Source organism: Anomaloglossus baeobatrachus, chromosome 6 (assembly GCF_048569485.1).
Source record: "Anomaloglossus baeobatrachus isolate aAnoBae1 chromosome 6, aAnoBae1.hap1, whole genome shotgun sequence".
Taxonomy (NCBI): Eukaryota; Metazoa; Chordata; class Amphibia; order Anura; family Aromobatidae; genus Anomaloglossus; species Anomaloglossus baeobatrachus.
Window position 1 is genome coordinate 580847694 of NC_134358.1, and position 16840 is coordinate 580864533.

General features: G+C 56.6%; 2 protein-coding genes across 7 annotated transcripts in view; one reads left to right on the top strand and one right to left on the bottom strand.

The window, feature by feature from the left end:
• LOC142243730 (uncharacterized) overlaps positions 1-16840 on the bottom strand; it is a 1240762-nt gene that overhangs the window by 392970 nt on the left and 830952 nt on the right. The gene's annotated exons all lie outside the window — the stretch shown is intronic.
• The window catches only part of SLC4A2 (solute carrier family 4 member 2), a 262381-nt gene that overhangs the window by 103388 nt on the left and 142153 nt on the right, over positions 1-16840 (top strand). Inside the window, exons 5-6 of the mRNA XM_075315967.1 lie at positions 15304-15404; positions 16288-16499. Coding sequence (XP_075172082.1) covers positions 15304-15404; positions 16288-16499 — 313 coding nt within the window. The remainder of the gene's footprint in view (positions 1-15303; positions 15405-16287; positions 16500-16840) is intronic.

Consider the following 16840-nt stretch of genomic DNA (forward strand, 5'->3'; position numbering starts at 1 on the left):
GGCTCCTCCATACAGCCCAGCACTCTCCATACAGCCCAGCACTCTCCATACAGCCCAGCACTCTCCATACAGCCCAGCACTCTCCATACAGCCCAACACTCTCCATACAGCCCAGCACTCTCCATACAGCCCAACACTCTCCATACAGCCCAGCACTCTCCATACAGCCCAACACTCTCCATACAGCCCAGCACTCTCCATACAGCCCAACTTTCTCCATACAGCCCAGCATTCTCCATACAGCCCAGCACTCTCCATACAGCCCAACACTCTCCATACAGCCCAGCACTCTCCATACAGCCCAGCACTCTCCATACAGCCCAGCACTCTCCATACAGCCCAGCACTCTCCATACTGGCTGCAGTCACCCTCAGAGGCTCCTCCATACAGCCCAGCACTCTCCATACAGCCCAGCACTCTCCATACAGCCCAGCACTCTCCATACAGCCCAGCACTCTCCATACTGGCTGCAGTCACCCTCAGAGGCTCCTCCATACAGCCCAGCACTCTCCATACAGCCCAGCACTCTCCATACAGCCCAGCACTCTCCATACTGGCTGCAGTCACCCTCAAAGGCTCCTCCATACAGCCCAGCACTCTCCATACAGCCCAGCACTCTCCATACTGGCTACATTCCCCCTCAGAGGCTCCTTCATACAACCCAGCACTCTCCATACTGGCTGCAGTCACCCTCAGAAGCTCCTCCATACAGCCCAGCACTCTCCATACTGGCTACAGTCCCCCCTCAGAGGCTCCTTCATACAACCCAGCACTCTCCATACAGCCCAGCACTCTCCATACTGGCTACAGTCACCCTCAGAGGCTCCTTCATACAGCCCAGCACTCTCCATACTGGCTACAGTCATTCTCAGAAGCTCCTCCATACAGCCCAGCACTCTCCATACAGCCCAGCACTCTCCATACTGGTTACAGTCCCCCTCAGAGGCTCCTTCATACAACCCAGCACTCTCCATACAGCCCAGCATTCTCCATACGGGCTGAAGTCTCCCTCAGAGGCTCCTCCATACAGCTCAGCACTCTCCATACTGGCTGCAGTCTCCCTCAGAGGCTCCTCCATACAGCTCAGCACTCTCCATACTGGCTGCAGTCTCCCTCGGAGGCTCCTCCATACAGACCAGCACTCTCCATACTGGCTGCAGTCTTCCTCGGAGGCTCATCCATACAACCCAGCACTCTCCATACAGCCCAGCACTCTCCATACTGGCTACAGTCACCCTCAGAAGCTCCTCCATACAGCTCAGCACTCTCCATACTGGCTGCAGTCACCCTCAGAAGCTCCTCCATACAGCCCAGCACTCTCCATACTGGCTACAGTCCCCCTCAGAGGCTCCTTCATACAACCCAACACTCTCCATACAGCCCAGCACTCTCCGTACTGGCTACAGTCACCCTCAGAGGCTCCTTCATACAGCCCAGCACTCTCCATACTGGCTACAGTCACCCTCAGAGGCTCCTTCATACAGCCCAGCACTCTCCATACTGGCTGCAGTCACCCTCAGAAGCTCCTCCATACAGCCCAGCACTCTCCATACAGCCCAGCACTCTCCATACTGGCTACAGTCCCCCTCAGAGGCTCCTTCATACAACCCAGCACTCTCCATACAGCCCAGCACTCTCCATACTGGCTGCAGTCACCCTCAGAAGCTCCTCCATACAGCTCAGCACTCTCCATACTGGCTGCAGTCTCCTTCAGAGGCTCCTTCCTACAGCCCAGCACTTTCCATACTGGCTGCAGTCACCCTCAGAAGCTCCTTCATACAACCCAGCACTCTCCATACTGGCTACAGTCACCCTCAGAGGCTCCTTCATACAGCCCAGCACTCTCCATACTGGCTACAGTCACCCTCAGAGGCTCCTCCATACAGCCCAGCACTCTCCATACTGGCTACAGTCCCCCTCAGAGGCTCCTTCATACAACCCAGCACTCTCCATACAGCCCAGCACTCTCCATACTGGCTACAGTCACCCTCAGAGGCTCCTTCATACAGCCCAGCACTCTCCATACTGGCTACAGTCACCCTCAGAGGCTCCTTCATACAGCCCAGCACTGTCCATACTGGCTGCAGTCACCCTCAGAAGCTCCTCCATACAGCCCAGCACTCTCCATACAGCCCAGTACTCTCCATACTGGCTACAGTCCCCCTCAGAGGCTCCTTCATACAACCCAGCACTCTCCATACAGCCCAGCACTCTCCATACTGGCTGCAGTCACCCTCAGAAGCTCCTCCATACAGCTCAGCACTCTCCATACTGGCTGCAGTCTCCTTCAGAGGCTCCTTCCTACGGCCCAGCACTCTCCATACTTGCTGCAGTCTCCCTCAGAGGCTCCTTCCTACAGCCCAGCACTTTCCATACTTGCTGCAGTCACCCTCAGAAGCTCCTCCATACAGCCCAGCACTCTCCATACAGCCCAGCACTCTCCATTCTGGCTACAGTCACTCTCAGAGGCTCCTCCATACAGCCCAGCACTCACCATACTGGCTTCAGTCTTCCCCAGAGGCTCCTCCATACAGCCCAGCACTCTCCATACTGGCTGCAGTCACCCTCAGAGACTCCTCCATACAGCCCAGCACTCTCTATACTGGCTACAGTCACCCTCAGAGGCTCGTCCATACAGCCTAGCACTCTCCATACAGCCCAGCACTCTCCATTCTGGCTGCAGTCTCCTCCAGAGGCTCCTCCATACAGCCCAGCACTCTCTATACTGGCTACAGTCACCCTCAGAGGCTCGTCCATACAGCCTAGCACTCTCCATACAGCCCAGCACTCTCCATTCTGGCTGCAGTCTCCTCCAGAGGCTCCTCCATACAGCCTAGCACTCTCCATACAGCCCAGCACTCTCCATTCTGGCTGCAGTCTTCCCCAGAGGCTCCTCCATACAACCCAGCACTCTCCATACAGCCCAGCACTCTCCATACAGCCCAGCACTCTCCGTTTTGGCTGCAGTCTCCCCCAGAGGCTCCTCCATACTGGCTGCAGTCTTCCTCAGAGGCTCCTCCATACAGCCCAGCACTCTCCGTTTTGGCTGCAGTCTCCCCCAGAGGCTCCTCCATACTGGCTGCAGTCTTCCTCAGAGGCTCCTCCATACAGCCCAGCACTCTCCTTACAGCCCAGCACTCTCCATATAGCCCAGCACTCTCCATACAGCCCAGCTCTCTCCATACTGGCTGCAGTCGCCCTCAGAAGCTCCTCCATACAGCCCAGCACTCTCCATACTGGCTGCAGACACTCTCAGAGGCTCCTCCATACAGCCCAGCACTCTCTATTCTGGCTACAGTCACGTTCAGAGGCTCCTCCATACAGCCCAGCACTCTCCATACTGGCTGCAGTCTCCCTCAGAGGCTCCTCCATACAGCCCAGCACTCTCCATACTGGCTGCAGTCACCCTCAGAAGCTCCTACATACAGCCTAGCACTCTCCATACAGCCCAGCACTCTCCATTCTGGCTGCAGTCTCCTCCAGAGGCTCCTCCATACAACCCAGCACTCTCCATACAGCCCAGCACTCTCCATTCTGGCTACAGTCACTCTCAGAGGCTCCTCCATACAGCCCAGCACTCTCCATACTGGCTACAGTCACCCTCAGAGGCTCCTCCATACAGCCCAGCACTCTCTATTCTGGCTACAGTCACTCTCAGAGGCTCCTCCATACAGCCCAGCACTCTCCATACTGGCTACAGTCACTCTCAGAGGCTCCTCCATACAGCCCAGCACTCTCCATACTGGCTGCTGTCTCCCTCAGAGGCTCCTCCATACAGCCCAGCACTCTCCATACTGGCTGCAGTCACCCTCAGAAGCTCCTCCATACAGCCCAGCACTCTCCGTTTTGGCTGCAGTATCCCCCAGAGGCTCCTCCATACTGGCTGCAGTCTTCCTCAGAGGCTCCTCCATACAGCCCAGCACTCTCCATACAGCCCAGCACTCTCCATACTGGCTGCAGTCACCCTCAGAGGCTCCTCCATACAGCCCAGCACTCTCCATACTGGCTGCAGTCTTCCTTAGAGGCTCCTCCATACAGCCCAGCTCTCTCCATACTGGCTGCAGTCGCCCTCAGAAGCTCCTCCATATAGACTAGCTCTCTCCATATAGCCCAACACTCTCCATACTGGCTGCAGTCTTTCTCAGAGGCTCCTCCATACAGCCCAGCACTCTCCATACTGGCTGCTGTCTTCCGCAGAGGCTCCTCCATACAGCCCAGCACTCTCCATACAGCCCAGCACTCTCCATTTTGGCTGCAGTCACCCTCAGAGGCTCCTCCATACAGCCCAGCACTCTCCATACAGCCCAGCACTCTCCATACTGGCTGCAGTCTTCCCCAGAGGCTCCTCCATACAGCCCAGCACTCTCCGTTTTGGCTGCAGTATCCCCCAGAGGCACCTCCATACTGGCTGCAGTCTTCCTCAGAGGCTCCTCCATACAGCCCAGCACTCTCCATACAGCCCAGCACTCTCCATACAGCCCAGCTCTCTCCATACTGGCTGCAGTCACCCTCAGAAGCTCCTCCATATAGCTCAGCACTTTCCATATAGCCCAACACTCTCCATACTGGCTGCAGTCACCCTCAGAGGCTCCTGCATACAGACCTGCTCTCTCCATACTGGCTGCAGTCACCCTCAGAGGCTTCTCCATACAACCCAGCACTCTCCATTTTGGCTGCAGTCACCCTCAGAGGCTCCTCCATACAGCCCAGCACTCTCCATACTGGCTGTAGTCACCCTCAGAGGCTCCTCCATACAGCCCAGCACTCTCCATTTTGGCTGCAGTCACCCTCAGGGGCTCCTCCATACAGTCCATCACTCTCCATACTGGCTGCAGTCACCCTCAGAGGCTCCTCCATACAGCCCAGGACTCTCCATACCGGCTGCAGTCTCCCTCAGAGGCTCCTCCATACAGCCCAGCACTCTCCATTTTGGCTGCAGTCACCCTCAGAGGCTCCTCCATACAGCCCAGCACTCTCTATACCGGCTGCAGTCTCCCTCAGAGGCTCCTCCATACAGCCCAGCACTCTCCATACCGGCTGCAGTCTCCCTCAGAGGCTCCTCCATACAGCCCAGCACTCTCCATACTGGCTGCAGTCTCCCTCAGAGGCTCCTCCATACAGACCAACACTCTCCATACTGGCTGCAGTCTCCCTCAGAGGCTCCTGCATACAGACCAGCACTCTCCATACTGGCTGCAGTCACCCTCAGAGGCTCCTCCATACAGACCAGCTCTCTCCATACTGGCTGCAGTCTCCCTCAGAGGCTCCTCCATACAGACCAGCACTCTCCATACCTGCTGCTGTCTCCCTCAGAGGCTCCTCCATACAGACCAGCACTCTCCATACCGGCTGCTGTCTCCCTCAGAGGCTCCTCCATACAGACCAGCACTCTCCATACTGGCTGCAGTCACCCTCAGAGGCTCCTCCATACAGACCAGCACTCTCCATACCTGCTGCTGTCTCCCTCAGAGGCTCCTCCATACAGACCAGCACTCTCCATACTGGCTGCAGTCACCCTCAGAGGCTCCTCCATACAGACCAGCTCTCTCCATACTGGCTGCAGTCACCCTCAGAGGCTCCTCCATACAGACCAGCACTCTCCATACCTGCTGCTGTCTCCCTCAGAGGCTCCTCCATACAGACCAGCACTCTCCATACCGGCTGCAGTCTCCCTCAGAGGCTCCTCCATACAGACCAGCACTCTCCATACTGGCTGCAGTCACCCTCAGAGGCTCCTCCATACAGACCAGCACTCTCCATACCTGCTGCTGTCTCCCTCAGAGGCTCCTCCATACAGACCAGCACTCTCCATACTGGCTGCAGTCACCCTCAGAGGCTCCTCCATACAGACCAGCTCTCTCCATACTGGCTGCAGTCACCCTCAGAGGCTCCTCCATACAGACCAGCACTCTCCATACCTGCTGCTGTCTCCCTCAGAGGCTCCTCCATACAGACCAGCACTCTCCATACTGGCTGCAGTCACCCTCAGAGGCTCCTCCATACAGACCAGCTCTCTCCATACTGGCTGCAGTCACCCTCAGAGGCTCCTCCATACAGACCAGCACTCTCCATACTGAGGAGCACAGTGAGGAGGAGCTGGTGATCCAGTGTCAGAAGCTGCAGAGATCCAGGAGCATCAGCTGTGAGCAGCAACCATTAGATTTAGCTGTTAGTAGATCATTAGAGACTTTAGTGAGGGCGCATACTGTAAAGAGCGGAAAGTGGATTGTGGAGGGTGAGAGGAGAGTTCACTGAGTGCGGATTTGAGAAGAGCGGACTGAGCGCTCCAGGAGTATATAGATGAGGGGAGACTATATATTATCACTAGCTGTAGCACCCAGCATTGCCCGGGATGGTAATTAAGTGTCTGTCTCCCTCTCTGTCTGTCTCGCTCTCTGTCTGTCTCGCTCTCTGTCTGTCTCGCTCTCTGTCTGTCTCGCTCTCTGTCTGTCTCGCTCTCTGTCTGTCTCGCTCTCTGTCTGTCTCGCTCTCTGTCTGTCTCCCTCTCTGTCTGTCTCGCTCTCTGTCTGTCTCGCTCTCTGTCTGTCTCGCTCTCTGTCTGTCTCGCTCTCTGTCTGTCTCGCTCTCTGTCTGTCTCGCTCTCTGTCTGTCTCGCTCTCTGTCTGTCTCGCTCTCTGTCTGTCTCCCTCTCTGTCTGTCTCCCTCTCTGTCTGTCTCCCTCTCTGTCTGTCTCGCTCTCTGTCTGTCTCCCTCTCTGTCTGTCTCCCTCTGTCTGTCTCCCTCTCTGTCTGTCTCCCTCTCTGTCTGTCTCCCTCTCTGTCTGTCTCCCTCTCTGTCTGTCTGTCTCCCTCTCTGTCTGTCTGTCTCCCTCTCTGTCTGTCTGTCTCCCTCTCTGTCTGTCTCCCTCTCTGTCTGTCTCCCTCTCTGTCTGTCTCCCTCTCTGTCTTTCTCCCTCTCTGTCTGTCTCCCTCTCTGTCTGTCTCCCTCTCTGTCTGTCTCCCTCTCTGTCTGTCTCCCTCTCTCTCTGTCTGTCTCTGTCTGTCTCCCTCTCTCTCTGTCTGTCTCCCTCTCTGTCTGTCTCCCTCTCTCTCTGTCTGTCTCCCTCTCTCTCTGTCTGTCTCCCTCTCTGTCTGTCTCCCTCTCTCTCTGTCTCCCTCTCTCTCTGTCTGTCTCCCTCTCTCTCTGTCTGTCTCCCTCTCTCTCTGTCTGTCTCCCTCTCTGTCTGTCTCCCTCTCTGTCTGTCTCCCTCTCTGTCTGTCTCCCTCTCTGTCTGTCTCCCTCTCTGTCTGTCTCCCTCTCTGTCTGTCTCCCTCTCTGTCTGTCTCCCTCTCTGTCTGTCTCCCTCTCTGTCTGTCTCCCTCTCTGTCTGTCTCCCTCTCTGTCTGTCTCCCTCTCTGTCTGTCTCCCTCTCTGTCTGTCTCCCTCTCTGTCTGTCTCCCTCTCTGTCTGTCTCCCTCTCTGTCTGTCTCCCTCTCTGTCTGTCTCCCTCTCTCTCTGTCTGTCTCCCTCTCTCTCTGTCTCCCTCTCTGTCTGTCTGTCTCCCTCTCTGTCTGTCTCCCTCTCTGTCTGTCTCCCTCTCTGTCTGTCTCCCTCTCTGTCTGTCTCCCTCTCTGTCTGTCTGTCTCCCTCTCTGTCTGTCTGTCTCCCTCTGTCTGTCTGTCTCCCTCTCTGTCTGTCTGTCTCCCTCTCTGTCTGTCTGTCTCCCTCTCTGTCTGTCTGTCTCCCTCTCTGTCTGTCTGTCTCCCTCTCTGTCTGTCTGTCTCCCTCTCTGTCTGTCTCCCTCTCTCTCTGTCTGTCTCCCTCTCTCTCTGTCTCCCTCTCTGTCTGTCTCCCTCTCTGTCTGTCTCCCTCTCTGTTTGTCTGTCTCCCTCTCTGTCTGTCTCCTTCTCTGTCTGTCTCCCTCTCTGTCTGTCTGTCTCCCTCTCTGTCTGTCTGTCTCCCTCTCTGTCTGTCTCCCTCTCTCTCTGTCTGTCTCCCTCTCTCTCTGTCTCCCTCTCTCTCTGTCTCCCTCTCTGTCTGTCTCCCTCTCTGTCTGTCTCCCTCTCTGTTTGTCTGTCTCCCTCTCTGTCTGTCTCCTTCTCTGTCTGTCTCCCTCTCTGTCTGTCTGTCTCCCTCTCTCTCTGTCTGTCTCCCTCTCTCTCTGTCTGTCTCCCTCTCTCTCTGTCTGTCTCCCTCTCTCTCTGTCTGTCTCCCTCTCTGTCTGTCTCCCTCTCTCTCTGTCTGTCTCCCTCTCTCTCTGTCTGTCTCCCTCTCTGTCTGTCTCCCTCTCTCTCTGTCTGTCTCCCTCTCTCTCTGTCTGTCTCCCTCTCTCTCTGTCTGTCTCCCTCTCTCTCTGTCTGTCTCCCTCTCTGTCTGTCTCCCTCTCTGTCTGTCTCCCTCTCTCTCTGTCTCCCTCTCTCTCTGTCTGTCTCCCTCTCTCTCTGTCTGTCTCCCTCTCTCTCTGTCTGTCTCCCTCTCTGTCTGTCTCCCTCTCTGTCTGTCTCCCTCTCTGTCTGTCTCCCTCTCTGTCTGTCTCCCTCTCTGTCTGTCTCCCTCTCTGTCTGTCTCCCTCTCTCTCTGTCTGTCTCCCTCTCTCTCTGTCTCCCTCTCTGTCTGTCTGTCTCCCTCTCTGTCTGTCTCCCTGTCTGTCTGTCTCCCTCTCTGTCTGTCTCCCTCTCTGTCTGTCTCCCTCTCTGTCTGTCTCCCTCTCTGTCTGTCTCCCTCTGTCTGTCTCCCTCTCTGTCTGTCTCCCTCTCTGTCTGTCTCCCTCTCTGTCTGTCTCCCTCTCTGTCTGTCTCCCTCTCTGTCTGTCTCCCTCTCTGTCTGTCTCCCTCTCTGTCTGTCTCCCTCTCTGTCTGTCTCCCTCTCTGTCTGTCTCCCTCTCTGTCTGTCTCCCTCTCTGTCTGTCTCCCTCTCTGTCTGTCTGTCTCCCTGTCTGTCTGTCTCCCTGTCTGTCTGTCTCCCTCTCTGTCTGTCTCCCTCTCTGTCTGTCTCCCTCTCTGTCTGTCTCCCTCTCTGTCTGTCTCCCTCTGTCTGTCTCCCTCTCTGTCTGTCTCCCTCTCTGTCTGTCTCCCTCTCTGTCTGTCTCCCTCTCTGTCTGTCTCCCTCTCTGTCTGTCTCCCTCTCTGTCTGTCTCCCTCTCTGTCTGTCTCCCTCTCTGTCTGTCTCCCTCTCTGTCTGTCTCCCTCTCTGTCTGTCTCCCTCTCTGTCTGTCTCCCTCTCTGTCTGTCTCCCTCTCTGTCTGTCTCCCTCTCTGTCTGTCTCCCTCTCTGTCTGTCTCCCTCTCTGTCTGTCTGTCTCCCTCTCTGTCTGTCTCCCTCTCTGTCTGTCTCCCTCTCTGTCTGTCTCCCTCTCTGTCTGTCTCCCTCTCTGTCTGTCTCCCTCTCTGTCTGTCTGTCTCCCTCTCTCTCTGTCTGTCTCCCTCTCTCTCTGTCTCCCTCTCTGTCTGTCTGTCTCCCTCTCTGTCTGTCTCCCTCTCTGTCTGTCTCCCTCTCTGTCTGTCTCCCTCTCTGTCTGTCTGTCTCCCTCTCTGTCTGTCTCCTTCTCTGTCTGTCTCCTTCTCTGTCTGTCTCCCTCTCTGTCTGTCTGTCTCCCTCTCTCTCTGTCTGTCTCCCTCTCTCTCTGTCTGTCTCCCTCTCTCTCTGTCTGTCTCCCTCTCTGTCTGTCTGTCTCCCTCTCTGTCTGTCTCCCTCTCTGTCTGTCTCCCTCTCTGTCTGTCTCCCTCTCTGTCTGTCTCTCTGTCTGTCTCCCTCTCTGTCTGTCTCCCTCTCTGTCTGTCTCCCTCTCTGTCTGTCTCCCTCTCTGTCTGTCTCCCTCTCTGTCTGTCTCCCTCTCTGTCTGTCTCCCTCTCTGTCTGTCTCCCTCTCTGTCTGTCTGTCTCCCTCTCTGTCTGTCTGTCTCCCTCTCTGTCTGTCTGTCTCCCTCTCTGTCTGTCTGTCTCCCTCTCTGTCTGTCTGTCTCCCTCTCTGTCTGTCTGTCTCCCTCTCTGTCTGTCTGTCTCCCTCTCTGTCTGTCTGTCTCCCTCTCTGTCTGTCTGTCTCCCTCTCTGTCTGTCTGTCTCCCTCTCTGTCTGTCTGTCTCCCTCTCTGTCTGTCTGTCTCCCTCTCTGTCTGTCTGTCTCCCTCTCTGTCTGTCTGTCTCCCTCTCTGTCTGTCTGTCTCCCTCTCTGTCTGTCTGTCTCCCTCTCTGTCTGTCTGTCTCCCTCTCTGTCTGTCTGTCTCCCTCTCTGTCTGTCTGTCTCCCTCTCTGTCTGTCTGTCTCCCTCTCTCTCTGTCTGTCTCCCTCTCTCTCTGTCTCCCTCTCTGTCTGTCTCCCTCTCTCTCTGTCTGTCTCCCTCTCTGTCTGTCTGTCTCCCTCTCTGTCTGTCTCCCTCTCTGTCTGTCTCTCTGTCTGTCTCCCTCTCTGTCTGTCTCCCTCTCTGTCTGTCTCCCTCTCTGTCTGTCTCCCTCTCTGTCTGTCTCCCTCTCTGTCTGTCTGTCTCCCTCTCTGTCTGTCTGTCTCCCTCTCTGTCTGTCTGTCTCCCTCTCTGTCTGTCTGTCTCCCTCTCTGTCTGTCTGTCTCCCTCTCTGTCTGTCTGTCTCCCTCTCTGTCTGTCTGTCTCCCTCTCTGTCTGTCTGTCTCCCTCTCTGTCTGTCTGTCTCCCTCTCTCTCTGTCTGTCTCCCTCTCTGTCTGTCTCCCTCTCTCTCTCTGTCTGTCTCCCTCTCTCTCTGTCTGTCTCCCTCTCTCTCTGTCTGTCTCCCTCTCTCTCTGTCTGTCTCCCTCTCTCTCTGTCTGTCTCCCTCTCTCTCTGTCTGTCTCCCTCTCTCTCTGTCTGTCTCCCTCTCTCTCTGTCTGTCTCCCTCTCTCTCTGTCTCCCTCTCTGTCTGTCTCCCTCTCTGTCTGTCTCCCTCTCTCTCTGTCTCCCTCTCTGTCTGTCTCCCTCTCTGTCTGTCTCCCTCTCTGTCTGTCTCCCTCTCTGTCTGTCTCCCTCTCTGTCTGTCTCCCTCTCTGTCTGTCTCCCTCTCTGTCTGTCTCCCTCTCTGTCTGTCTCCCTCTCTGTCTGTCTCCCTCTCTGTCTGTCTCCCTCTCTGTCTGTCTCCCTCTCTGTCTGTCTCCCTCTCTGTCTGTCTGTCTCCCTCTCTGTCTGTCTGTCTCCCTCTCTGTCTGTCTGTCTCCCTCTCTGTCTGTCTGTCTCCCTCTCTGTCTGTCTCCCTCTCTGTCTGTCTCCCTCTCTGTCTGTCTCCCTCTCTCTCTGTCTCCCTCTCTGTCTGTCTCCCTCTCTGTCTGTCTCCCTCTCTCTCTGTCTCCCTCTCTGTCTGTCTCCCTCTCTGTCTGTCTCCCTCTCTGTCTGTCTCCCTCTCTGTCTGTCTCCCTCTCTGTCTGTCTCCCTCTCTGTCTGTCTCCCTCTCTGTCTGTCTCCCTCTCTGTCTGTCTCCCTCTCTGTCTGTCTCCCTCTCTGTCTGTCTCCCTCTCTGTCTGTCTCCCTCTCTGTCTGTCTGTCTCCCTCTCTGTCTGTCTGTCTCCCTCTCTGTCTGTCTGTCTCCCTCTCTGTCTGTCTGTCTCCCTCTCTGTCTGTCTGTCTCCCTCTCTGTCTGTCTGTCTCCCTCTCTGTCTGTCTCCCTCTCTGTCTGTCTCCCTCTCTGTCTGTCTCCCTCTCTGTCTGTCTCCCTCTCTGTCTGTCTCCCTCTCTGTCTGTCTGTCTCCCTCTCTGTCTGTCTGTCTCCCTCTCTGTCTGTCTGTCTCCCTCTCTGTCTGTCTGTCTCCCTCTCTGTCTGTCTGTCTCCCTCTCTGTCTGTCTGTCTCCCTCTCTGTCTGTCTGTCTCCCTCTCTGTCTGTCTGTCTCCCTCTCTGTCTGTCTGTCTCCCTCTCTGTCTGTCTGTCTCCCTCTCTGTCTGTCTGTCTCCCTCTCTGTCTGTCTGTCTCCCTCTCTGTCTGTCTGTCTCCCTCTCTGTCTGTCTGTCTCCCTCTCTGTCTGTCTCCCTCTCTGTCTGTCTCCCTCTCTGTCTGTCTCCCTCTCTGTCTGTCTGTCTCCCTCTCTGTCTGTCTGTCTCCCTCTCTGTCTGTCTGTCTCCCTCTCTGTCTGTCTGTCTCCCTCTCTGTCTGTCTCCCTCTCTGTCTGTCTCCCTCTCTGTCTGTCTCCCTCTCTGTCTGTCTCCCTCTCTGTCTGTCTGTCTCCCTCTCTGTCTGTCTGTCTCCCTCTCTGTCTGTCTGTCTCCCTCTCTGTCTGTCTGTCTCCCTCTCTGTCTGTCTGTCTCCCTCTCTGTCTGTCTGTCTCCCTCTCTGTCTGTCTGTCTCCCTCTCTGTCTGTCTGTCTCCCTCTCTGTCTGTCTGTCTCCCTCTCTGTCTGTCTGTCTCCCTCTCTGTCTGTCTGTCTCCCTCTCTGTCTGTCTGTCTCCCTCTCTGTCTGTCTGTCTCCCTCTCTGTCTGTCTGTCTCCCTCTCTGTCTGTCTGTCTCCCTCTCTGTCTGTCTGTCTCCCTCTCTGTCTGTCTGTCTCCCTCTCTGTCTGTCTCTACCGAAATCTTATTACCTCACACATAAGCTTATTATACTATGAATGTCCTTTGTTCCTATAGCAACCAATCACAGCTCTTATTAATGACCTGTAGCTCCCAGCTCCATTCACTTTAATGGAGGCAGGTTTTTGGTGAAAGCGCAGGGTTAAATTTTCCTCTCAAAACATAGTCTATGACATTCCCTGGGTCACATGGCGTGTCTTTGCAAAATTTTGTGATTGTAAATGCGACGGTGCGGATTCCTTTAGCGGACACACACACACACACATACACACACACACATACACACATCTTTACATATTAGATATAGTTATTCACTTATATAGCGCCATCAATTCCACAGCGCTTTACATACATCAGCATCACTGTCCCCATCGGGGCTCACAATCTACCTTCCTTAAGAGGATGTCTTTACAGTGTGGGAGGAACCGGAGGAAATCCACGCAAACACGGGGAGAACATACAGACTCCTCACAGATGTTGTCCGTGGGGGCTATGAACCCAGGACCCCAGCGCTGCAAGACTGCAGTGCTAACCACTGAGCCACCATACAGTACTAACCACTGAGCCACTATGCCAAGATTAGAGACCAGTCTGTAGTTGGCAGTTCTGGTCCAAGGATATTTTTTAGTAATGGGGTTAAAGACGACTTGTGTGACTGAGGGAGGAAAGATTCTGGGAGAGCGGGACACGTGACACATGGTAGTGACATGTGTGGAGAGTGCCGGGGAGAACTTGTGAGGGTGGTAGAGCGAGGAGTGAGGAGCCGGGGAACGTCTTCTGTGCCCGGTCTATAGGCAGGAAGGGAACTTGGTGAAATGATGGAGGGTAAAGGAGCCGTGATATTGAGGAGGCCATTTCCATTGGATTTGGTGACTTTTCTATGAAATAAGAGTCCAGATTGTCAGCGCTGAGGTCGGTGCTCAGGGTTCGGCACTCTAGGCCTGAGGACGGGCAGACACGTGCCACTGGGTTCTCAGATAGATGAGGAGGCGGCTTCTCTGGAGATGTGAAGCTTTCACTGTAACCTTACATTGGGTAAAGTCTCCTGCCCCGAGTGATGTCCTCCCCCGTGAGTGCCGCATGTGGCCGGATGGCCGCTGTCTGCCGGGACGTGGTCAGTCCACGGGCGGCTTCATCCAGGGCTCCTGCCCCAAGTGATGCTCTCCCCCGTGAGTGCCGCATGTGGCCGGATGGCCGCTGTCTGCCGGGACATGGTCAGTCCACGGGCGGCTTCATCCAGGGCTCCTGCCCCGAGTGATGTTCTTCCCCGTGAGTGCCGCATGTGGCCGGATGGCCGCTGTCTGCCGGGACGTGGTCAGTCCACGGGCGGCTTCATCCAGGGCTCCTGCCCCGAGTGATGTCCTCCCCCGTGAGTGCCGCATGTGGCCGGATGGCCACTGTCTGCCGGGACGTGGTCAGTCCACGGGCGGCTTCATCCGGGGCTCCTGCCCCGAGTGATGATCTCCCCCGTGAGTGCCGCATGTGGCCGGATGGCCGCTGTCTGCTGGGACGTGGTCAGTCCACGGGCGGCTTCATCCAGGGCTCCTGCCCCGAGTGATGTTCTCCCCTGTGAGTGCCGCATGTGGCAGGATGGCCGCTGTCTGCCAGAACATGGTCAGTCCACGGGCGGCTTCATCCAGGGCTCCTGCCCCGAGTGATGTCCTCCCCCGAGTGATGTCCTCCCCCGTGAGTGCCGCATGTGGCCGGATGGCCGCTGTCTGCCGGGACGTGGTCAGTCCACGGGTGGCTTCATCCAGGGCTCCTGCCCCGAGTGATGTCCTCCCCCGTGAGTGCTGCATGTGGCCGGATGGCCGCTGTCTGCCGGGACGTGGTCAGTCCACGGGTTGGCTTCATCCATGGCTCCTGCCCCGAGTGATGTTCTTCCCCGTGAGTGCCGCATGTGGCCGGATGGCCGCTGTCTGCCGGGACATGGTCAGTCCACGGGCGGCTTCATCCATGGCTCCTGCCCCGAGTGATGTTCTTCCCCGTGAGTGCCGCATGTGGCCGGATGGCCGCTGTCTGCCGGGACATGGTCAGTCCACGGGCGGCTTCATCCATGGCTCCTGCCCCGAGTGATGTTCTTCCCCGTGAGTGCCGCATGTGGCCGGATGGCCGCTGTGTGGCAGGACGTGGTCAGTCCACGGGCGGCTTCATCCAGGGCATGTTCCTCCTTATCATAATGTATCTGCTCTATCAGAGCAAGGTAATGAAGGTCGGGGACCACTAATATAATGCGGGTGCGGGGTGAGGAGTGCGGGGTGCGGGGTGTGGGGTGCGGGGTGTGGGGTGCGGGGTGTGGGGTACGCTGTGTGGGGTGCGGGGTGTGGGGTGTCCTAAGCGGGCGACCAATAGTAGCAGAGAAAGAAAACTGTGCTCAGAGAGTGGAGGGGGGGTTAGTAATGTCACACGATGAGCAGAGCCGGCCGTGTAATCCCAGCTTCATGTATGAGAGTTACTAGCTGTGAAAGGTCACAATGCAGGCAGCGATGCGGACAACAATGCGGACAGCAGTGCGGGCAACAATGCAGGCAACAATGCGGACAGCAGTGCGGGCAACAATGCGGGCAACAATGCGGACAGCAGTGCGGGCAACAATGCAGGCAACAATGCGGACAGCAGTGCGGGCAACAATGCAGGCAACAGTGCGGACAGCGATGCGGGCAGCAATACAGGCAACAATGCAGGCAACAATGCGGCCAGCAATACAGACAACAATGCAAGCAACAATGCGGCCAGCAATACAGACAACAATGCGGGCAACGATGGGGGTCCCTATTTCTGTCCACTCACACTTGCCCTGCACTCCGTCCGTGGCCCCGGTCATCCTCGGCTCATGTTGCGAGCTGTGAATGTCTCCTCTCTTCTAGTTCTTCCCGGTGGAGGACGATGTCTCCCAGAGACTTTCTTCCGGGGAAACGATCTCCTCTGCAGACGCTGCCAGCAAAGAGCAGAAATCCGACACATCAAGGTAAGTGGCTGGTTCTGGTAAGTTGTCAGGGCCGCACAGCCGCTGGTTAGGTGTCAGGGCCGCGCAGCCGCTGGTTAGGTGTCAGGGCCGCACAGCCGCTGGTTAGGTGTCAGGGCGGCACAGCCGCTGGTTAGGTGTCAGGGCCGCACAGCCACTGGTTAGGTGTCAGGGCGGCACAGCCGCTGGTTAGGTGTCAGGGCCGCACAGCCACTGGTTAGGTGTCAGGGCCGCACAGCCGCTGGTTAGGTGTCAGGGCCGCGCAGCCGCTGGTTAGGTGTCAGGGCCGTGCAGCCGCTGGTTAGGTGTCAGGGCCGTGCAGCCGCTGGTTAGGTGTCAGGGCGGCACAGCCACTGGTTAGGTGTCAGGGCCGTGCAGCCGCTGGTTAGGTGTCAGGGCCGCACAGCCGCTGGTTAGGTGTCAGGGCCGCGCAGCCACTGGTTAGGTGTCAGGGCCGCACAGCCACTGGTTAGGTGTCAGGGCCGTGCAGCCGCTGGTTAGGTGTCAGGGCCGTGCAGCCGCTGGTTAGGTGTCAGGGCGGCACAGTCACTGGTTAGGTGTCAGGGCCGCACAGCCACTGGTTAGGTGTCAGGGCCGCGCAGCCGCTGGTTAGGTGTCAGGGCGGCACAGTCACTGGTTAGGTGTCAGGGCCGCGCAGCCGCTGGTTAGGTGTCAGGGCCGTGCAGCCGCTGGTTAGGTGTCAGGGCCGCGCAGCCGCTGGTTAGGTGTCAGGGCCGTGCAGCCGCTGGTTAGGTGTCAGGGCCGCGCAGCCGCTGGTTAGTTGTCATGGCGGCACAGACACTGGTTAGGTGTCAGGCCATACATATAATTCCGTGTTGCAGGTTATATTTGGTGCTTTGTGACACTTATATTCCTGTGTGTGCAGACAAGAACAGGGAACCTGCACTTCCCCCACGGTAGAGGGAGCGAGTTACTCTCGCCCTCCTCACAGGCAGCCACCCCATCGAAGCTATAGCCTGACAGAACGTAGGAGAATTGGCAGCATGACCCATCCTGAGGATGCCCACTACCACATGGTGCCAACTGACGAGACCGAGGCTCAGACTCTGGCATCAGCTGACCTGGACTACATGAAAAGTAAGTGAGAACACCCCCAATACAAAGGAGACCCGAGCCCCACCTCCTCACTTTAAGAAGGTGTGAGGTGTTTTCATGAGGATTCCTGAAAGGAGACCTCCCACCTACAATATATCTCCTGAGATCTTCCCCATGTGAGACTCTCGCAGCAGGTGTCGTTGAGCCCCCTCAATTACTGGATAAGACTCTAATTTGTGTGTTCCTGAACACCTCAAATATTGTACCATATTCCTGGTCTAGGTGCACCCCATGCTGTGTGTGACCACGTGCTGACCATGGTTCATTATCACTCCTCTCGCTTTTTGGCATCCGGCTTCCTCTTCTAGGCAGGTCATATTGCA